This window comes from Lissotriton helveticus, chromosome 3_1 (genome assembly GCF_964261635.1).
Source record: "Lissotriton helveticus chromosome 3_1, aLisHel1.1, whole genome shotgun sequence".
NCBI lineage: Eukaryota > Metazoa > Chordata > Amphibia > Caudata > Salamandridae > Lissotriton > Lissotriton helveticus.
In genome coordinates, this window is record NC_136061.1 from 663,600,827 (window position 1) to 663,624,156 (window position 23,330).

General features: G+C 43.2%; 1 protein-coding gene across 1 annotated transcript in view; it reads right to left on the reverse strand.

Annotated features, from left to right (window-relative positions):
* Positions 1–23,330, reverse strand: part of RNF19B (ring finger protein 19B) — a 148,672-nt gene that overhangs the window by 121,798 nt on the left and 3,544 nt on the right. Inside the window, exon 2 of the mRNA XM_078680755.1 lies at positions 2,071–2,276. Within this exon, the coding sequence (XP_078536881.1) occupies positions 2,071–2,276 (206 nt within the window). The remainder of the gene's footprint in view (positions 1–2,070; positions 2,277–23,330) is intronic.

Here is a 23,330-nt window from a genome sequence, read left to right on the forward strand (position 1 = left end):
TGGTTGGGTCCATATGCATGTGAATCTAGAAGAGATTTCATGTTGCAAAAAAGAAATCCACTTTAAAGATAATTCATGTTTGGTGTAGTGATTGCAGACTTTGTGTGAGGCTTTCAAATCTCTTCTAGCATACCTCGCTAGAGAAGACAAGGATAAGTAGGGATGGGCCTGCAGAGTTGGCTTCACTGCTGTAAGTGGAAAAACTGGTTGTTGCCACTCCAAGACATCGAATGTCAAGGGTAGGCTTTGAAACAAATAATGGTCAATGAAGCCAGGATCTGCTGGTAGGTGTCTGAGAGGAGCATCTAAGAATGCAAACGGTGTGGAAGTCCAAGGAAGTCACAAGATGGGTTAGTGAACTAAAGGCCTCACTGGTAGGGGTCAGTTGCCGGGATGGCGGGACACTGTTGCTAATTTCTCGCAAATCTTCAAAATTTACGTGCCTTGTGGAGAGAGACATTTTAGGTGTTCTTCCCCTTAAAAAATGTATTCCGATGAAAGTGAGGAAGCAGTTACTTGGTAGTCTCACAGTAAAAAAACACAAAAACACTGCCTTTGAGCAGCTCCCGTCAGGAAAGCCCATCTGAGCTATTTACACAGCTTTGGCAGGGTACACTTTCTTACATGCTGGTATGTTTGACTCGTGTACCTCAGACAGCAACATGCCTGAAATGACAGATTCCTCAGTGATCATAGTCATCTAGAAAGCAGATAGCCTCTGGACAGTACATTCTAATCTTTATTGGCATCTCTCTGCTGTTGCTCTCGAACTCATTAAATTTCTTGCACAAACACACTAGTTCAAATGTATACATCTTATCTGTGATTTACTAGCACATTTAGATTAAGGATACACAAAATGTAATATGTTATTGCTGTCAATACAATACTGCCATTCACGTAATAAGGGATACTAGGTTGCTGTAGGTGATTTCTGGATAACATTTTTTCTCATACAATGATAAAATGTATCAAAAAGATTATTTTTTGAACCACTGTATCCCTATGCTTTATAACCAACACAAGATGCACATTAGCATATTCGGTTACCTACGTATTTTAGTACCATATGTCACACATACCTAGCCAGTGAGTATGTGGTAACTGTCAACCTTCCCAAAAACTTCTGACTTCCCCGTTTCTCATTTCAAGTATTTGTTCTTTCTAACTAGATATCAACACTAGTAATTTCTAAAGTAACATGTGACTGGAAATGATATTAGAGTGGGGCAATTAATCTGGAAGCAACCACCATCTCATCTAAATGAGTCCAGACTAAAATACCATTAGAGAATCAAGGAATTGAGGTCATGGCAAACCCTGTCCAACAATAGCATCTGTTGAGCAACCGGTGATTTTCGGTCGTGGAATACTGAATGTATGAGTTCAGTATCCCAAATGGCAACCTGCAAGTCAAAGTAGAAGCTAACAGCCAGCAGCCATCAGCCATCAGCTCACTTACTTAGTCGCATCAACAATGTTTTATTTTAGGTGTTTATAATTACTTTCCAAAATAAGACAAGCCAGTACGTGGTACCATTCAGTTAATTCTAAACTGGGAATCATTAGCAGACATATATATATTTTTGTTGTTTTTTGTTATGGGACATCCAAGTAGTCGCCAACATAATGGGAAATATGGTATTGTGCAAGGTATGCTCTCTTGTGCAATAAACCCTTTTCCACAGTTCCTTCTTGGAGAGCTTCGACAGTCTCATGAGGTCATTTACACATGATGCCGATTCTGCACTTGGTCCAGGCTTATAGTCTAAAGCTGCTTCAACCGATGAAGGTTAGTGCCAGGGCAAGATAGGTCCTACAAACGGTTGCATACTTGTTCATAGAAACTCTAAAATGAACTTGGCCAAAAGGAAACACACAAAAAAAAACCAAAAAAAACACACACACTGCCACCGCTTAACACACAGCTTGAATAAGTGTGCTCGGTACCCTTTCTATGTATATACACATGCTGAACAACTTTCCCATGTCAGTTAGGAATATTTCTATTCCCAGATTCCTGTGACAGGAGAAATCACACATAACAATTACTGTAATACTATATCATACCTGATCCGGACTCCTGTCCGCAGCTAAGACCGGAGCTGTGCTTTCCCCGGACACGCAATGGCTGAGCCCTCTGCTGCCGCGCCATGTCACAGGTTTGGTTTGGGTGCCACACTTGTTTGCAGTGGTAGCAGAATTCGGTTTGGCATCCTTCTCTCTCGCATGTGAGCTTCGGACAGCTTGCACAGCCATAAGCAATGACAGCATAACTAGACGAGAGAAGCAAAGGATGAGATAGATCAAGTAATCATGGACTACTAGACAGAGGCTGGAATTAAAATAGGACTGGAGGCTACAACTATTGTGGATCGTTTGGGGAGAGGAAAGGGGGGCGCAATCACAGTAAAACTATAAAAGGCCATGTAAGACTGCACAAATTAAATGTCTACTTCATATTCACAGCCGAGAGATATGCATTATAGGGGGTGGGAGGGGGTCAGCAAGAGTCTCGACACATGCACAGAGTGGCATTAACTAGAGACAAAAAGACCCAGGATGAGTAACATCAGCTTTCATTCGAGAATTGGAGGCAGACAGAGTTAGAGCCTTTGGTATGGGGCAGTGACAAAGTCTCAGCTACATACCCTATGAGTAAGATAGCGAATCTAGCAGCAAATATCGACAAAGGAATTAACTCATGCAGACCGAATATCTCAGAGCCACTTTGAGCTCAAATATAAATTTGCAGCAAATAACCACTTAGCTGCTATTAGAGCCAGAGGGCAAATAAGTGCACCAAGGATAAACATGTCGCAGGCAGAAACTTAGGTTTGGTGGTGTAACCAAATTTACTACATTGAAAGTCATTTTTCATGACGATACAAAAAAAAATGTGTGATTGGGACACTCAAGCCTGCTCACGTGCCCCCTTCTTTCTAGGGTTGAACTGATCTCCTTTCCAAAATTCTTATTAAAAATAGTTCTCTGGTCTACCAAGTCTTCAATGTACACAATCAACATTCTCTGGACAGAGAAGGTAATAGCCCAGGGCCGACTATAGGGGTTGTAGCTCATGTAGTTTATCTACTGGAGGTATTAAATGCCTCACCAAAAGAATGCCATAACTTTTTACCAAAATGCCACCAACCTTTGTAATTCTGATCAATCGGCATTGTGTATCATCTCTCAATAACTCTGGCTTAGGAGGAAACTAAAAATCCTAATTTTCTTCAAGGCTACAATTCTGCATTAAAAATTGATGCAGTACTTCTTTACTATTTTGATGTGGCCTGGTTATCCTCAAGAAGGGTCTTGTCCTTTTGTTTTGTTGTTAACTTATTATAAATGTATCTTGCAAATCGCACTTGTAAACCTGTCCGTATCAACAGCCAATAAATTTAAGCAAGAAAATAAGGTCGGAGAAAGGATCCACAGTTTTCTCCCAGGCTACAATCCGTACATTTCCAGATCATAGGAGAGAACTAATTTCGAAACACGGAGTCTTGAGGAAGAGGGTCTAGAGTAGAACAACCTCAGGCAACATGAACTGGGACTTCGAATTAACGACAAACAGAGCATGGGAGGCCACATGAATTGAGTAGTGCACTGACTACTAGAACACAGTTCTCACACATGAGGTGCCCTACATTAGTAACTGAAGCAACAATGGCAAGATTGGCCCGATGCCCAATCCATCTGCATATACAATCAAGTTCAAAGCCGTTTGTATACCAACTCACATGCCCACGTTCAAAAGATTTGTCATTTCATTCAGACATTCTACTCAATACAAACAAGTTAAGCTTTTTTCACTGGCCATGTGTACAATAGGTCAGACTTAAAGAGACCCACTAGTCCAGTGTCCACCAACATCGATTTTTAGTGGAGCACACACTAGAGCATTATGTGAAAATCATTTAAAGCTGTACTAGCTATTCCCCCATGCGAGAATAATGAACATGGCAAATAAACACTGCATTATCCATTTCCCCCACACCCCAATCTATATCTACATTTGGGTTATGCACACTCTGGTGACTACCTAGGAGACCTGTTCCAGTGGCACCGCTCTAAAGGGTACCCCTTGCAACTCTGATGAAGAGCAACTAACAAGACATCCCAAAGACGGTTAAAAAAATTCCCTGCGTGCTTCTGGTAGTCATAACAGCAAAGACTAGGGAAGGCAACGCGGCAGTGAGTCATTTCTCGTGGGAGGTTTCAAGCAGATTCACCCACCGACAAACAGAATTACTTTCCATTAAGGCAAAAAAATCTCACTGGTGCTGAAATGAGCACCAAGGAAGGCAGAGGTGGTGCGAGCATCCATGCCGGCATCTTCCTACAGCTACGTGGGTAGTGAATGCCTGGTATTACCAAGTGCGAGCCTTAAGTCACAGAGCACCAGGTTGTTCACAAAGTGGGTAGGTTGAGTTCTGATATCACGGGCCGGAGAGTTGCACAGGAATTTCACAGGCTTCAGAAAAGTGCTGCTGTTAATTTTTTTAATTGGAGTACTGTGGTTCAGACAAAAGTTCAGGCATGGGAGTTTAATTTGGTAAATGGCTCTGTAGGTGAGACCACATACTTCAGATTGGATCATTGTTTAAGCTCAATGTAGTTCACAAAACAGAGGAGTTATGTGGCTGAAATGTATTTTGTGACCGTGATCAGTTTAGCCACAGAGTGTGTTTGCTATTGATCAAAATGGCAACAACAGCGCAACTTCTGCTACAATAGCATTACAAGTCCAGACTAATGAAAATAAGAGCATGAAAGTTTTTTAATAGATCTGTGGAGATTTTAGCTTTCAGTAGGTCCTGTTAGTTACATACACACAGAACTTTCCACTTTGCCAATGGCACACTACAGGATTTTACGTTATTTCATATGAGCTGTATTTCTTTGGCACTACACAATTACATCATTCTTCAGAATGAAGAGTGCTCAGGCGAGAAACATATCCAAGTGTGAATCTCACCATAAACTATGACTGGGATGTTTAAGGTCAAAAAGAGTCTACCGCCCAAACACTCTTGTTTCCGTAACGAAAGTAAGAGTCAACAGAAAAGCCCTAAAAATGTAAATAAACAGCACACTGGCAAGACGTTAGACATAACATACATGGAAGAACAATCACTTCATACCAAGCATGCATCTTGCGTCAAAAACAGGAAAATATATATATATTTTTTTTTTTACCAGCAATGATGATTCAGACGTAAAAACTCTAGTTGTTAGAAGCAAATAAATATTTCTTAGAGGTAGAACCCCCCAAAAGGAACCAGTCTAATCTGTCGAAACATTTTTATACATCAGCAAATGTTCCATTTTAAAAAGTAAACACCCATTCTGAAATTAAGCCAAGTCCGAATGTGAGCTGCTTAAAGCGTCTTGTGGCTCTCATCTAGCAGGAGGGTTTCCAGACCAACTGCAGCCCCATTTCATCACATGCAACACTACACTTTACTATCCACTTAGGACTAACCGATGATGTACATAGCCCAAACTCACTAAACCGTACAAAGCATGTGCTCGATTTACATTTGTATTATTATTCGAATATAATTTTTCAACAAGAAAAAACACGTGTTAATTACTCTAGTCTTAAATAAGTTCTGGATAAGGAACTACATATGTTGTCTGGCTGTATGTACAAGATGCTTTTAAATGCAGAAAAGATGCTCAAATAAAGAACCTGTCTGGATAGTAAATTAAATTCACAATTTTTTTTTTTACTGCTTCAACGGCACCAACAGGCCACCAGTCACCCACTTCAGGTCTGTCACTGCCCCACGGACTTTGTTTATGCTGCTAAAAGAGCATACAGTGAAAAGACTAGGTGCTAGATGATACGTTAAGAACGTCTCACTGCAATGATGTAGCTTCAAATTAATTTCTGCATCAAGGAGTACTTAATGATTAAATACAAGTCACAGATAAAAGTACTTCCGCATTTCGGTAGCAACCTTATCTAAGAACACAGAAGATTGATCGGCCTGTGGAACAAAGGTTTTTTTTGTGCGACTTCCTTGTTTAAAGCACATTATAATTCTAGGCTCTCAATCACATGGATGATCAAACACGGACATGCAGCTTTAAAATGATAAAAAAGATTCACACAAGTTTCACAAAAGAAAACCACAAGGCTTGCATGTGGATCAAAGACAGTTTATATTCAGCCAAAAAGAATAGTGCTGAGATCAAGGCACACTGTTATTTGGCCTGTGTGTGCTATACAAAGTCGGAGCACGCCATGTTGCTGGGCTGGAAGCAACGCAAGATGCTAAAGTGCCATCACTGAGCCTAAACCTCCTTAAAAGAGTCTGCCTATCAGATTCACTGATCCCATGTGCCTCATATGAATGAGACCACGATAATCTTTTCAAACCAAGATTCAGTCGCACTTAGTATTATTAAGCCGTGTGTGTAAGTACTCAGCATGCAGCCTCGCCGGACATTTCTCAATATACAAATGTGCAGAAATTGCATGTCATTTCTACACAAAGCATTTGACATTGCTCAGTTCCGAGGCACGCACATGCCAGTCCAAGAGCACACTCATGGGCTTGTCACTATTAATGTAAGATCCTGCTATACAGTCACTGAATTAGCATGTGCTCGTACCAGATTCTACCAAGGAGTCACTAAAGGTATGCAGCACTGACACTGCAGGGTTGAAAGTCTTCACGTGATTGGAAAACGATCACTCTCACCTGGTTTGACCAACTGGCCTACACTAGTCTCTGCACCAGCGACATGACAATCTGCAAGTCATGTTTTTGCTTATATACGAAAGTAGACAAGGCACTACTAGCAAAAAAGTACTCAAGACGTACCCATATGGAGAGAATGACAAATGGTACCTGCAGTTTATAGATCAACGCAACCTACCTTTTTTACCCAAACCGTTTATTGTTAGGTTACCAGCCCTATCACGGAAAATCTGGTTAGTTCCCTATTTGCAGGGTTCTTGCTTTACCTCAGCATGGGGGGGCTGTACAAAAACTGTGATCCTTCTGCAAGTATCTTAATTCTTGTTTGTGTGCGCGCAAGAGCCTAAAGATTCCAGTTCCTGGGACTCTACCACAGGACAGAGATTTTCTGGCGACTTTGCATGTTACAGTACCCAAGTCAACTGGGTCCTGGCATTTTTTGGTGTGTATGGCATTAACCAGCAACATAACTTTGCCAGAAAGAGCGGTTTTAGTAGGATCTGACCCACATAGCTGACAAGTCTCTACCAGCCCTTATTTGCTCCAAGAAAGCCCAGGACAAAACACTTGTGTATTGGGCGACTGACTGAACGAACGCAGGATGAGCACATCACATGGGAATAAAAATCGATACAGCCACAAGATCCTTCCAGTAAAGCTGGTCAGACCGAACCTTAAAAGGATGTGACCGAAGCCTGTGTAAGCACCAAGTCAAATTCAAATTCAAAATATCTTTATTCGGTTTTCAGTATGAAAGCCACAAAAGTACAAATTTACACAGTAAAAACACCAAAAATTAAAAGAAGAAGTTAAAAGTTCATGAGTTGTTGTAATTAAGGACTCTTATACTGAACAGTATATTTACTAGGGTCCATGTTAAGACAGGTTCTCGGATTACTCAAAGGTTCATGCGGTGTTTGAGGCACATTCTAAGGTAATGTGCCACGGATTTTGATACTAGGGGATTCTCCAAGAACTGCAATGCCAGGAATGCTGGACGACATCTTTTGACCTTCATTACTTTTAGAACTGGTAAAATCCATCTTACGGAAAGGTGAATAAAAAGTACAAAAGAAAAGAACGTGGATTGTGGACTGAGGAGAGTTGGAGTCGCAGGGGCACGCTGTTGTGTTATGTGTCCAGTTGTTCTGAGTGGGAAATGAAACCATGATATGGAAAAGATTGAACCTGAAACGGGTGAGCAGTAACTTTTCGAATTGAGTCAGGTCTTGCTGCAGATATGATTGAATAGATGGTACAGTTTGTATCATGAGGCAGTGTTGTACTGATGGCTTGCCTATTTCTGTCATCAGCCTTAGTTGGTTTAAGTGAGACAGACATATCTTTTTTAGCTCTTTTTTTGCTATGTCTGTTACTGACTGTGGGTCATTAAAGAACCTCAGGAGGCCGATATCTGTAAGGAAAGTTTTTACATAGTGTAGCCACTTTATCTTTTCCATGTGCTCTAGGTTCATGCAGTCCTCAATAATTTCTCTGGTGAGTGTGCATTCGTCCGTAGCCCATATTCTACGCCATAGCATTATGGGTTGGATCTTGATAAGGTCGGAGATATGTTCCACTCCCAGTTCTAGGTGGCATCCGAAGGTGGTCGTGCTTTTGGGGACTGCTAATAAAAATTTGAAAAAGGTGTTTTCGGTTTTTTGGATTTGGTCAACATTAGCTATTCCCCAGACTCCTGCTCCGAAAATCGCCGTACTAATGCATTTCGCATTATAGATCTTTAACATCTCTGCTAGGGGTTTTTTTCCTAGGCGAAGAGAAAAGGCTTTTAGAGCGCCCACTGTTCGTATGAGCGATAGCTTGCGGGAATTGATTGCGTCTTTCCATTTGAACTCCTCATCGATGGTGATGCCAAGATATGGATAGGTTTTTGTTGTTTCAAGCGGTAAGTTGTCCACAAAGATTGTTTTCACCCTTTTCCCCTTACTGCCGGCATGCATCACAAAGGTTTTCTTTATGTTAACTTTCAGGTTAAGATTGGTCATGAAAGTGCAGTAATTGTTTAAAGCTCTTTGTAGCTGAATTGGAGTTCGAGCGAGGATCACCGCATCGTCAGCGTATAACAGTGCCGGAATTGGTCGCCGACCTGCTGTTGGAAAGTCTTTTGTTCCCTGTAGCATTGCTGCCTCTAAGCCGTTAGTGTACAGCGTGAATAGGAAGGGGGCCAATACGCACCCCTGCCTAACCCCCTTCTGTATTGGGAAGCTATCCGTAAGTTGTCCTTCCAGCCCATATCTTACCTTGCCTGTGGCGCCAGAATATAGCTCACGTAAAAAGTCCACTATTGCAGGGTCAATCCCCATTTCCAGCATTATTAGCCAAAGTTTTGAATGTACCACACAGTCAAACGCTGCCGTAAGGTCAACGTAGACCATGTGGAGACTGTTTTTTTTTACAGTTGTATATTTTGCGGCCAGTAGGGTTAAGTTCAGAACTTGGTCCACGGTGCTCAGGCCTGACCTAAACCCGTATTGAAGGTCTGAAAGGAGCCCTTGTTCCTTGGACCACTCCTGGAGACGATCAAGAAGTATCCTTCCTGCCATCTTTCCCACTGAGTCCAGGAGCGAGATGGGTCGGTAGCAGGAAGGACTGTCTCTATTGCCTTTCTTAAAAATAGGGACCAAGATTGATGTTGACCATGAGTTAGGGAGATTGATTTCTTTGGCTGCGTTCAGTACTTTTGTTAATAGTGGGGACCAGAGGTCAGGAAGAAATTTGTAAAGGTCCATTGGAACGGAATCTGGACCTGGCGCTTTACCATTTTTTGCCAGGTTAATAGCTTTCTGTATCTCGTTGATGGTAAAGTGTATGTCTAACGGATATTTCACCGATGGAAGGTCAGGTCGAGGAGTTAGATCTCCAGTTTTTGCCACTCCAAAGAACCCTGAAAAATACAACACCCAGTCCTCCGCGCTTATTGCAATATCCAAGGATGGGCCCTCCTTGTTCCCAGCTAAGAATGGAGTTTTGACTATTCTCCAGAATGCTAGGTGATCTTTTTGCAAGCTGCTGTCTAAAAGCTGAGTCCAGAGGTTGAGTTGTATCTCTTTTTTCCGTTGTTTTAGTGCGTGCGCGTATGATTTCCTTAAGTTGACTATCTCTTCCCTGGTTCGTTCTCTCTTTGCTAGGGATTTCTTTAGATTAGAATAGGCTTTTGTGCACTTAGTATTAAACCATCCTTTTCTTAGTGTGTTGTTTTGTTTTCTGGGTTTGATTAATTCATTTCCTATGGTCTTCACTATTTTGTCGTAGTCGCTCAGGATTTCTTTCGCAGTGGCAGAAGGATTTAAACAGTTATCGATAAGTGTCCTGCATTTTTCAACTATTCTTTTTGTGGTCTGTTCTTGATCTAAAATACCACATTTTAGGGTGAAGCCGTTCAACCTGTTTAGCGTAAGTTTTTCTTGATGCAGTAGGGCAAAATTATCCTTTGCTGGGTTCTTATAGCAGACAGGTTCTAAGTATATTAATTTGAGGGGATAGTGGTCGCTGAGTACATTATTAATCACTTCGAATTGCTTTATGCATTCTGCATTTAGGGTAGAAACCAGGATGTAATCAATTAGTGTTTGAGCGCCTCTACCGTGAAAAGTTGACGTAAATGGGATTGTCGGTGACATTATCATGTTCGCAAACCCCAAATCCAGCTCAAACATAACGGCTTGTATATTTGTTCCTTCCTCCATGTGTTGAAAATGAGTTAAGGGGTTATCCTGTTCATCGGTAATGCCACAGGTGGGTGCGTTACTTTTGTCGCAGATGTGTAAGTTGAAGTCTCCACCCCAGATTATTGAGTGTGTGACTTTAGCATGTTTAATTTTTTGCTTGTTTGTTATTTCAGTAATTTCGCTTAGTGTTTTGAGTAAGTCCGCCGAGCTCATATTATTGTAAAAGTTTATTATTGTGTAGGAAATTTGATTAGTTGCTTTAATATTAATTACTTGGTAGTTCTGATGAAGAGCTAAGGGCGTTGTTTCCTGGCAGGGCCAAAGGTTCGAGATGTATGTTGTTAAACCCCCTTTGCTTCTCCCTGAGTGCGATTTTGTAGCTTGCGAGAAGTATGTTCTGAATCCTACCAGGTGGACTGGATCATTCAGCCATGTCTCCTGAAGACATATTAGATAGTTTGTCTGGGCCAGGTCCAAAAAGGCTTTCTCTTTGTACTTGGTTGCGAGACCCGCCACATTCCAGAATAGCAGGTTCCTCTCGACATTGGTTATATTGGCATTAGGATGGGTCGTAGGAGGAGGGGATAGCTCATATGCCATTAAATTTGGTTTGTCTCCAAACTGGGCCATTTCAAGCGGTCGCTTTTTTGGGGGAGATAGTGACGGTATCTGCGGACCTGTGACCAGATTGACGTGATGTTGCCTGGTTTCAAACTGGCGGCCTCCATTTGGAATTATGGGTTTTAGGATGGTGTCTTTTGTTCTTCGTTGTAATGGGCTTTGAGCCTTTCCTAGAGTATTTGGTTTAGAGATACCAGGTGATGAGGGTAGTAGCATGCTAGTTTTGTACGTTTGGCTTGGCATGTGGGACTGTGATGGTGGTCAGTCGACCATATCTAGGCAGCTAAAATGATTAAAGGTCGGAATTCCCGACCATGGTTCGTTGTACGTATGTTGATAAGATCTTCTGCCAAAATTATTCCAGTCACCTCGTTCTCTGTGGTCATTTCCCCAATCCCCCTGAGGGTGGGACCTTTGGCTATTTACTTGTCCCCTATTAACCTGATGCCAGTTTCTTGGTCCTTGCTCGGGTTGACTCCAGGACCAGTTTGAAGGCCAACTAGGGTCCTCAAAGCGATGATTTTGTCGGGGGTAGAAAAAGGATAGGCGTTTAACGTTTATTCCTTCGTTATTTTCTAGTGTGTCCCAGGAGCAAATGTAATCGACTGCACGTGGATTTTCAAAATTTACGATTATGCAGTCCCCGGAGGTTGTTTTTGGCTGATGACCTATCCAGGAAACCCTTCTTACCGTGGTTATTCTGGTGTTGTTATTAGAGTGGTTGGGCCTGTTGATGTTTAACCAGTATCGTGCTTTGTTAAGTAGAGACCAGGTGGGTTCGTCCGTGTCTCTGCTTAATTCGGGGACACCCGTTAATATGGCTACGAAGGGAGCTGCTTCCGGGGGGAGATTTACTACCTTTGGCCATCTCTTATTAGATCGTCCAGGTTTACTGTTATGAGACTGTGGTTGATCAAGTCTGGGAGTGTTTGCAGTGGAGGAAATTTTTGTCTGATTAGCATTTGTTGAAATGGAATCTGTAATTGGTTGGTTTTGAGTGCTGGAAATGGGTTTTGTGTTGTTTTGGTCAAGCTTTGTTTTCGCGGAATTGATCTGGTTAGTTGATTTATTTTCCGATTCTTTCACCATTTTCGTTGTGGTATTAATAGTGTTAGTAGGAGTTGGTTTGTTGGCTGGTTGTATTGATAGGTTAGTTGCGTTTCTTTCTCCTTGGTTGGTGGCGACGCCTAGAGAAACGGGAAGATCGTTTTTCCTTAGGTTGGTGGTTGTTTTAGCTGAGGCGATTAATATTGCCACTTGTTTTTCTATTATTTCAAGGCTCTTTTGTAAGGGTTGTAGTTGATGTTTTATTATTTCCGAAATTTTGTTTAACAAAGATGTATCTACTTTGGAGTGACTTGTACTTTTTTCCATGCGAGGAACCGATTTTTTTTGTCGATTCGGATTGGTGCTGAGACTGTTCGCATGGTCTTCAACTATGAGGACATCGGAAAAAATGTTCTTAGAGGGTTCTATAATGTCGGTGTTCTGTTGAGTTTGTTGGCTAGAGGGTAAAACAGTATCCAGATTTGTGACAATTATGTGTTCTGAACTATGAGATCGTAATTGTAAGTGGTTCTGTTTTTTAGGGATTGCTCCTTCCCTTATGCCTTTAAGTTCGGACTGTGTTAAGTCAGTGTTCATTGGTTGTAAGCTTGCAAAGATATCGGGGGTCAGTTCGAGATCCTCGGAAGATTGTGAATTAGACAGTTGTGAGGTTACTGATAGGTCAACAGTGTTTGGTAATGCGTGGATTTCAACATTTGTGTCCATGGTGGATTTATTTAAGGATACCACATTTGGGGTTTGGGCCTGTGCCAAAATACCCATCGATGAGCGCCGTGCTTGGTCTAGCTCATATGAGACACGGCGGTCAATCAGCAATACTGTTTGGTCAATGGTTTCATTTACTTTGTGTAAAAATTGTTCGATAGGACCCACAGTAGTGGTTAGGTTTTTTTTCATGGTCTTACTTCTGGTGCTTCTTGTGGACATTGTGTATTGGATGGCCAGGTACAACGGAGTATGTGGAACTAGAATTAGTAGTGTATCGTTAGGAGCAGTGCTATACAGTTATTTTCTTTACCTCTTAGGGAGCTTTTACTCAAATTTTACCTTTCATTAGATGTTAGGGGGGTGCGCCCGGCCCGGTCTCCTCCGGGCTAGGACGGGCCCACCCTTGGCCCAGGCTTCGCCCCAGGCTCCGACCCGCGCGCGTCCCGCGATGCGCGTTTGTGGTCCTGGTTAAAAGACTATCGGGTGAGAGGGGGCGGGGCACTGGGAGGGGGCGCGGCTCACACGGGAAGAGGCAACAGCTGATGGAGCTGAGCGCTGAGCCTCGCAGTCCCGGAGCCGCGCCTCCTCTGCGGCCACGCAGATGGTGTTACTCCTCTTCACCAGGGGCTGGAGCAAAGAACAGACAGCAAGCTACTCCTGTAGCGTCAAGGAACAATGACAGGCAAGAAACCTCACTGCGAGCGGCACCAAGTCAGCACTTTCGTATGTAATCAACCGTAAACATTACATTAACAACTTTTTGCGATCCCACATCGGTCAGACACATGGGTTTACTCCTTAAGCTAGAGTACAGTTGTATTTGGTCAGGTGCCCATGATTCTGGAACTGTAAGAGTTCTTTCTATGCAAGCACACTAAATAGTTATGGGGGGGGGGGGTGTAATTATTCGAAACGGTTGTTTAATCCTAAACCTATATCCCAGTCCCAAAAGTGAACAAACACCATCACACTATCACATGTTAAATTCCAGCAGATTTGACCATCCAAAATTTACCCCTGGAGTTCATCACATTCGGTATTTATTGGGAGTGATGCAATGAGTCGAACTTATAAATTTGAACCCTGCTAAAGCACGAGTTTACACAGGGGTTGGAATGTTAAGGGCCACTCTCACTGAGGGCCTTAGAGTAAGCAAAGCTGCTCGACTGCTCTATCTCTGGAGTATAAAGTGACTAAATAAGCAATTCATCCTATCACACTAACAACCAGTAGAAGTGGCCCATCAACACCAGTGGTTAAGTGACAGCACCCTCACAAATGACTGGCCAAGGAGCAAAAGCAAGTTCCCTGTAGGCCCTACTATGAAGCCCAAGAGCACTTATTAGCAGGATAACTAAAGTTAAGTGGTGCAGGACACCACTGCAATTACTTCATTTAACCTGCAAATAAATGCTTGACCGACAGCAGCTCGGGCTGCTGTTCACCAGGTTGGCCGCAATGTAACAGTCAAGAGGGCCTCAAGCAGCCCCCGGGCCGTACTTTGAGTATGCACTGCCTTAAACTTTCACTTTGTGATCACTTTAGTTAAGTGATGTGTTTGTTTTTGGTCTCTTCTCTACACACCAGAATGTGCAAGGAACTCCAATGTCTTTAGGTTCATTGTGAAATGTGAAAACTGTAAAGAATAAGACTTGCAGAACTTTTTATAATGAGTGAGCGGTGCACAGTGAACACTGAGCTGTGCCCTACAAATGGAGCTCCTGACTAGCCTGAGGATTGTGTCGCGGCGCGGCCCTGATGCTTTCCCTGCTGTTGGCTTGAGACTCTCCCAAGTCGAGCAGAGGCTAGCAGACCAGCAGCGAATAGCGGACCAGACCATGTCTCGCCTGGTCTTGCCACCATTGGCCATGTTTGCTGCTTTGGGGTACTCCATGGGGGATTTTTGGGCACCATCACTCTTGATCTTGGGCTGTGGATTCCATTATTTAATGCTCCCATCACCAACCCCTCCGGCTTGTGCCCAGACATTCTTTGGTTGGGGTGCTGCGCCCTGCAGCAGCCTGTATGTTTCTGCCTCCCCTGAGGATTATCTGCAAAAATGGCACTTAATGTCAGAAAACTGACAAGGGGGCAACATGGTGCACTGTGTGGAATTGGACTGGGGGCTGAATTTGTCCCAGAGAGAAAGCGTTGCTGACTCTAGGACTGTGGAACTACTACCAAGTTGCGACATCAAACCTTCAGAGACACGAGTTGGAACAATAGAACAGCAGCACAGGGAAGAAGTAAATTTAAATATAAATGTTAATACCCTATATATATCCTTAATTTTTTTTTTTTTTTTTTTACTCATTATGCATTTCAGCGTTTTAAGTCAATCGAAGAGGATAATGCAAATTAACAGGAGAGCTAACTTGGTTTCTCATCTATTATATAGAAGGCCTTGCCAGTGATCCCCACCTGTTGCCTACATGGTCTGCGAAATTGAAAGTATACAAAATAATATACATAAGGTGTCTGAACCATTTACAATTACCATCAACTAAGCATAGGTAATACCAATAACTACAAACCAAAAGATCCAACCATTGAATTAGAGAAACATACTATGTAGAAAAAAAATTAAGCAGTTAGGTAGTCTTAAAAAAGGCAAAGATCTGTCGTGAAAAACACTATAAGACCAAAACGATCAGACCCCCAAGAGTATAAAAATAAACTACAAGTGCGTATTTTGCTTGTTTACCCGATACAGGGAGGGGTAAGCGAGAGCACAGTCAAAATGTCTACAAAAAGGAATCATTGAACTTGGGAGCTATTTACGCCCCACGCCCCATCGGATCTCCACAGCTGCCTCTCCGAGGTCCACCGATGGATGAACCTCTCCTCACTTAAGCTGAATGGGTCCAAGACCGAGATCCTCTTGATGGGCCACAAGGGGCTCTCTTTACCATCTCACCTCTGGCCTAGTTGCCTAGGTGACCCTCCGACACCTAAGGAAGAGGTCAAAAGCCTTGGTGTGTGGATTGAGAAGGATATGAGCTTCAAAACCCAGGCTAAAAAAACAGCAGGGACATGTTTTGGGCTACTCAGGGCCTGCAGGAAGGTCTTCCCCCTGCTCCCGGAGACGGCAAGGAGGCTCCTCATTCAGGGCCTAATCCTGGCAAGGTTAGACTACTGTAATTCCATTTACCTGGGAGCCCCCGAAGCCACCTTGAACTCACTACAAAAAGCCCAAAACGCCGCAGCCCGCCTACTCACGAGCACTCCAGGAAGATCTTCCGCCAGGCCGGCCCTTAAATCCCTTCACTGGCTTCCAGTCAGAGAAAGGGTCGTCTTCAAGGCCCTCTGCCTAGCCCACAAAACCATCAATAATAACGGCCCCCCCCTCCTTAAAGAACTCCTAATCCCATACAAAGCGGAGAGAGACCTCCGGTCCGGAGCAGAAAATCTTATCGTAGTCCCGAGAGTCAGAAAGGCCAAGACCGGTGGCCGTCGCTTTTCGGTTCACACGGCAAAACACTGGAACCAGTTACCACGGAAACTTAGGATAGAACCGAACTACCTCCAGTTCAGAAAAACCTTAAAGACCCTCCTTTTCCCGCAAACATAAGCTTTTCAGACAGCTGAAACCCTCGGAGAATTAGGTCAGCGCTGGGATGCTCTCTGAGTTACTACGCGCTTTATAAAACCATTAAATAAATAAATAAATAAATAAATTTACAGGGTTATAAATTAGGTCGAGGGATCCAAATAGGGGTGTAACATTTTAAAATTACTCAAAAAACGTATACCTTTTCCTATGCCTCAATTATTAATGTGACTTTTTGCCACCTCGGTCCGGAGAGGCACATGAAACAACAAAGTTAACAATGTGCAACTGATAAGAGTTACATTACATGCCGTCTCACATGCAGCAATTTGCGGGTGGGGAATCTGCTGCAATACCAAGACTGCATCCAACTATATTTAACCAAGGTGACAATCGAACACATCACAATTACTCACACAATGAGAAAACAATTGCACCTGCAGAACAGAAAAAAAAAAAATCACAATGTCTCAACCAACCACCATCCAATGGGTACCCAAAATAACAGATGCCATGTACTAAAAAAAAAAAAAAAAAAAAAAAGCAGCAGGAGTCAACACAAAATTGTAAAAAGAACGAATTGGAGATCAGTACAATAGAGTCTGGACTCAGACGTTGTAAAATAAAACGAAAAAACCAAATAATCAAGATTGGTAATGGTTATCAGCAGCATCACAAGAAGGAAAGGACTTATGTCCTCATACAGCAGAATGATCACACTGCTTGAAGCATACAAAAGAGATCAAATCCAGACATCTACACGAAATTAACCAACTAAAAAAATCCTCCTAAAATATGAAAGGATGGCTTAAACTACAGGAGCTGCACTATAGTTAATTTCAAAACGTGGCTTAATAGGTCTTCAGGAGACTTAGAAAACAGGTGTTCTGAGTTTTGAAAGTTTCAAATCATATAATGTTCCAGCGCCAAGAAAATTTTCCAGGTAGAGAACAGACTTGGTGGGGGGGCTTTGATGGAACTAGACTACAGAAGAACAATGAGCCAACTCACACCGAATATTTGTGACTTTCACTAGTAAAAATTACTCTGCATGGTAGATATAATAAACCTAGAATTTTTTTAAACATCCACCGGCATTTCAGAGAACTGAGTGTGTAATACTGACGGGAAATTTTACCTCAAATCTATTGTCCACTAACACAGATTAAACAGAACAGCAGGAAGACGATATCAAATAAAATTTCACGGAACATATTGATCACTGCTCAAAGACGCGCTAATAGATAAACAGCTATTTAAATTGCTACTGGACCTAAGGCTAAAAATAATAACGATAGGCTGGAAACATTGCCTCAATAACTTACGCTGAAAAACGAGTAAAACTGTGCAGCCTCTAAAACTGTATGCCACCTGGATAGAGACAACTTTCATCTAACTATAAGGTCTTACACCTACAAGAACGCCTAATCCCACACTCTAACTGTGGGTACAGATCCTATGTAAAAGTCAGCAAGAGTGCCTTTTCAAAATGTATCTTCACACAAATATACAATCAAAACTAGGTCATGTCATGCAAACACTTGGCTAAATGTTAAAGTACAATAATGAGCTTGTACGCAGTTACACCAATGCAAAATCTCGCCATAAAGATACTGAACTCATGTGTGCCATATCCTATTCTGTAATTGATATAACTATGTAACAATGTACTGAAACAATGCCCCATCTCATGTAAAGCACTCTGATACCTCCAGGTCCAGCCAGTGCTATATAAAACTTTTCAAATAAATATTCCATCTTCTCTCTTTCTCTTTTCTCTCATTCGGTCTCTTGCTCTTTAATTCTTTCTATTCCTTTCCTACCGCTCTCCATTCTAGACTATGTTTCCTTTCAATGTGACATTCCATGTTTGACCTCCATCCGGAGCAGTTCCTCCTGCTGTGGGTCCGGATACATTGTATTCTAGAAGGTCCTCCCAAAGAGTTAGTCACTGATAATGGCACTCACTTTGTCTCCACTGCTATGAAAAAAATTCTATTTGATGTTGACATCAAACACATACAGGATGCTTTTGACAGCCCTTGGGCCAATGTATTTGTTGAAAGAACTAATCATTTCGTAAAAGAAGGTATTCAAACTGCTCTTTCTTCTAGTTTGGATTTCAATCTTTATCTCAAAAATAAAGTTAATGCTTAACAAAATTCACCTCATTATACTACTGGTCTCACCCCCTTCGAATTGTTGAGGGGTAGGAAATGTGCTTCTAAACTCCTGCCGTCTTGGCTTGAACGAAATTCTGTTATTCCTGATAATACCAATTCAGATTCTTTTTTACGCAACACTTGCTTTGGCGCAAAATAAACAAAAACAATATTATGACAATCTGAAACAGGCTCATGGTACGGATTTTTCAGTTGTTTCTTGGGTTCTCATCAGGAAACCATTTGAAGTTAAGGTGAATCTTCTTTTACTCCTCCTTGTAAAATTGAAAAAGTTGGTCAAAGTGCTTGTTAGTTGCAGGATAGGGGTGGTAGAACAAGGGCAGACTTGTTCTCAATTCTGACATCTATAAGAAAACTGCTGTACCATTGATACATTGTATTCTTGTGTAATACAAATAAAACTTCTCGGATGGGATCATTCATTGTCTCCGGTCTCCTTTAATGCACTGCTACACTGTGCAACAGTACACGACCCTGTGGGCATCTGCTTGTCCTGCATGGATCAGTACAAGATGGTAGAATAGCAACTTGAACTGTACACAGTGGTATTATTTCTTAACGTACACTCAAACACACAGTCCGTAATACATGTTCTTGGGGTGCACGGTAAATGGGACTGAGTCAGTCAGTGGAGGATCCTGCCATGCACAAGACACCATCAACTTGCTCCTTCCAGGAACAGAAGAGTAAACTCTTACCAGTCTTTCACAGAACAGATTACTTAATGCCCCAAGAACCACTGTTCCATGTTCTTTTCAAAGACAACTGAAGTTAGAGGAGGCAGGTAAGACATGCTTCAAAGACAGCTTGCTGTCAGCGCAGGGGGGCGAGACTGAAAACCGGGAGAGGTGATCCCCTCTGCCAATCATATCATTCAATAGTAAATGGCAGTAAGCTAAAAGGCTTAAAGAACAGTCAATTTGAAACAAAAAACTCAACTGGCGAACTATAGAACCGTGTGCCAAAAAGACAGCCTACCTAGCTGCGAATCACCAGGCCCATCAAATAGTGCGCTCCATTTTCAAAATTTAAATCACGCCACCCAAACAAAACTAGAAACTGTTCGGCCCCTGTAATCCTAAACATGTGGCTTTTTTCCTGGGACAGGCATCACAGCTAAGGACTTCAGGGCACCAAAAACATTCTACCACAACACCGGTTGACGAAAAAAGGAATCAGTTTAGGGACAAAAAACTGGAGTTAAAAAAAATGTTTTTTTTTAAAAACACACAAAACGACAGTTTAAACATTATAATAGTACTAAAAACGGGTCACCAAGGGCTATGCTAGCAGCAACAACATAAAAAGACAATAAACATGTGTTAGTAAGCCTGGTAACTATGCACCTAGACATAGCTTTAGCTCTCCAACATCAGCTGTTTACAGAGACACGCACACAACAGTTCATAATCCACGCCCTCCTGAGGGTGTGGCAGCCAGCGCATAGGACCAATGTGTTTGCAAGTCTGTGACTCATGGAAAGGGCACTAAACATCTACGGATGATAGGGTTGTGGGTCACGGGATCCCGGTGTAATAGAAATGTGGTGCCCTGGTGACATACGGCTGCGCTGAATGAGGGGGTTGCTACAGTAAGACAAGAGTCGAAGAAAGCTGATCGGGGCAGACGCTGATGCTCAGATACACTAGCAGAGAATGTCCACGGGCGAGAAGATCAACCGGGGTCCCAAGTACCGAAAGAAGAGAATTGTGAATTATAGTGGTGCCGTCTCCAGTGCACAGGCCAAGAAATGCTTTACAGTACAAACACATCGAACCCGTGTACAAGGAAGAGATTAACAAGGGGGGGAAATAAAAGAAAGCACGCCAAGAACCATGAGGGCGTCATTTCGAAACCGCAACTATGCATTCCCTGACGAAAAATTACCGCCCAAAATCACCCCTCCTGCTTCGTCATGAGGAGATTGCTTGTAGCCGTCCAATCAAAAACACGAACCACAACTTGTTATATTTCTGAGCAACAGAACTGGTAGTGTCAGCAAAATGAAATTGGGAATTTCCCTTCTGACTTAATTTGCTCTTCCTGATAAGACGTTTTGCGTCTAATTTCTCCATTCTGATGATTACACATAGTGGGCGAAAAAGGGCAATAAATACATCGTTAAAACACTGCCAATAACAAGCAGGATATTATGACTGCAGGGGTGTAAAGAAAGGCAGATATGAGACCCGAATCTGTAGGGCCTTACTCAGCTACAGCATAAGAACGTATAGCTAAGGTGTTGTTTCACAGTAAAAGCTGGTTCAAGCACAAATAAGGACTTACTATTAAAAGCACTTTCTACTTTGTGATTTGAAGTATACTTCGCACTTATTGAATTTGTATGGCAAGGGTCTCAAAGATCATGTTTGAGAACACCTGCATTCTGCAACATTCTTAACGTAAAGGACCGACCATTACACCTAACGGATGCGTCACCAAACTTATCAGAGGGTGCATTTCCGTCTCAACCTTTTCATATCCACAAGAAGGGAGGCGCCACACTAACAAAAGAGGGTACTGACATGGAACAGGCAACAAATTGTTAAACAACGTCGCCCCTATTTCTCAGCGTAATGGAATAAAAACCAACATGTTTCTACAAGTTCCATGTTTGCACTATACAAGTCTGTCATAATATAATGGCCATGGAAAGCAAGTTGCGCCACCTAGCCTTTATGCAATCCTTTCTACTACCACTTACAAACTAGAGAGGCCACTGGGATCCAAGTTTAAAAACACACACAACCCTATCTAGCGCCTAGAAACCTAACCAACAAGTCAAGTCAATTCAGTAAATTTATATAGCGCGCTACATACCCAGAGGGTCTCAAGGCGCTTGAGGAAGGATGGGGAGTTACTTGTCAAATAACCACGTTTTAAGTTGCTTTCTGAATGCTAGGTGGTTCTGAGTCAGGCGAAGGTGAGTGGGGAGTGTGTTCCAGGTTTTAGCTGCGAGGTAGGAGAAGGATCTACCTCCCATGGTGGTTTTGTTGATGCGGGGAACAGTGGCAAGGGCTTGGTTGGAGGATCGTAGCTGGCGAGGGTGGGAGTAGAAGGACAGTCGTGTATTGAGGCATTCAGGTCCGATTTCGTAGAGTGCTTTGTGTGCGTGGGTAAGGAGCCGGAAGGTAATTCTCTTTTGACGGGGAGCCAGTGGAGGTTTTTCAGGTGACCAGAGATGTGTTCTCTACGCGGGATGTCTATACGAGCCTGGCTGAGGCGTTCTGGATGCGTTGGAGTTTTTTCTGGAGTTTTGCAGTGGTACCGGCGTAGAGGCTGTTTCCGTAGTCCAGTCGGCTTGTGACCAGCGCGTGGGTGACCGTTTTTCTAGTTTCGGTGGGGATCCAGCGAAATGTTTTTTTGAGCATGCGAAGAATGTTCAAGCAAGATGAAGAAACGGCGTTGACTTGTCTGTTCATCGAGAGTGCGGAATCCAGGATGACGCCCAGGTTCCGTGCGTGGTCCGTCGGGATGGGTGCTTTTCCCAGGGCCTCTGGCCACCAGGAGTCATCCCAGGCGGAGGGGGAGGTGCCTAGGATGAGGACTTCTGTTTTGTCCGAGTTCAGTTTCAGACGGCTGTGCTTCATCCATTCTGCTACTTCTTTCATTCCTTCATGTAAGTTGGTTTTGGCAGTGATAGGGTCTCTGGTGAGTGATAGGATCAGTTGAGTGTCGTCGGCGTAGGAGATGATGCGATGAGGAGGAGTCGAGGGATTTGTTGGTTTCGAGGAATGCGGCAAGCTGGTTGTTGGCCGCTTTCTCGATGACTTTGGCCGGGAAAGGAAGGAGTGAGATAGGGCGGTAGTTTTTGAGTTCGGTGGGGTCAGCTGTGGGTTTTTTCAGGAGGGCGCTGAGTTCGGCATGTTTCCAGCTTTCCGGGAAGGTTGCGGAGTTGAGGGAGCAGTTGATGACGTCACGGAGGTGCGGTGCTATGATGGAGTCTGCTTTGTTAAAGATGTGGTGAGGGCATGGGTCTGTGGGGGATCCTGAGTGGATGGAGTTCATCAGACGGATGGTGTCCTCAGTGGAGATTGTCTTCCAGTCATAGAGGATGTTCAGGGGTGGAGGGGGTCCTGCAGGGGGTTGGGTGGGTTGGTCTTCGGGTCGGTTGTCGAAGCTGTTGTGGATGTCTGCAATTTTGCTGTGGAAGAATGAGGCTAGGGAGTCGCAGAGGGCTTGAGAGGGGGTGATGTCGTTGGAGTTGGCTGGGGGGTTGGTAAATTCCTTGACGATGTTGAATAATTCCTTGCTGTTGTGGGCGTTGTTATCTAGTCGGTCCTTGAAAGCAGCTTTCTTGGCATTCCGGATCAGTTGGTGGTGTATGCGGGTGGCGTTTTTGAAGGCGTCCTTGGTGCTGGTGGTTGGGTCTTTTTTCCAGGTCTTCTCAAGGGAGCGGCAGAGTTTCTTGGATTTCTTAAGATCATCGTTGAACCAGGAGGCCTTCTTGCTGCCTAGTTTGATTTGTCGTTTTTTCTGTGGTGCTAGGATGTCGGCGCTGTTGGATAACCATTGGGTGAGGTTGGTGGCTGCTTGGTCTGGATTTGAGGAGTGGGCTGGGGGGTTAAGAAGAAGCGATGAGGAGATCTGGTCGATGGTGATTTTGTTCCAGTTTCTTTGCAGAGTCGGTTGGGGGTGGTTGTTGGATGTGGGCTTGTTGTAGGTGAAGTGAACGCAGCTGTGGTCAGTCCAAAGGAGAGCTGTGGTGTGGCTGAAGGAGACGTGTTTGCTGGAGGTGAAGATAGGGTCGAGTGTGTGACCTGCGATGTGGGTGGGGGCAGTAACAAGCTGC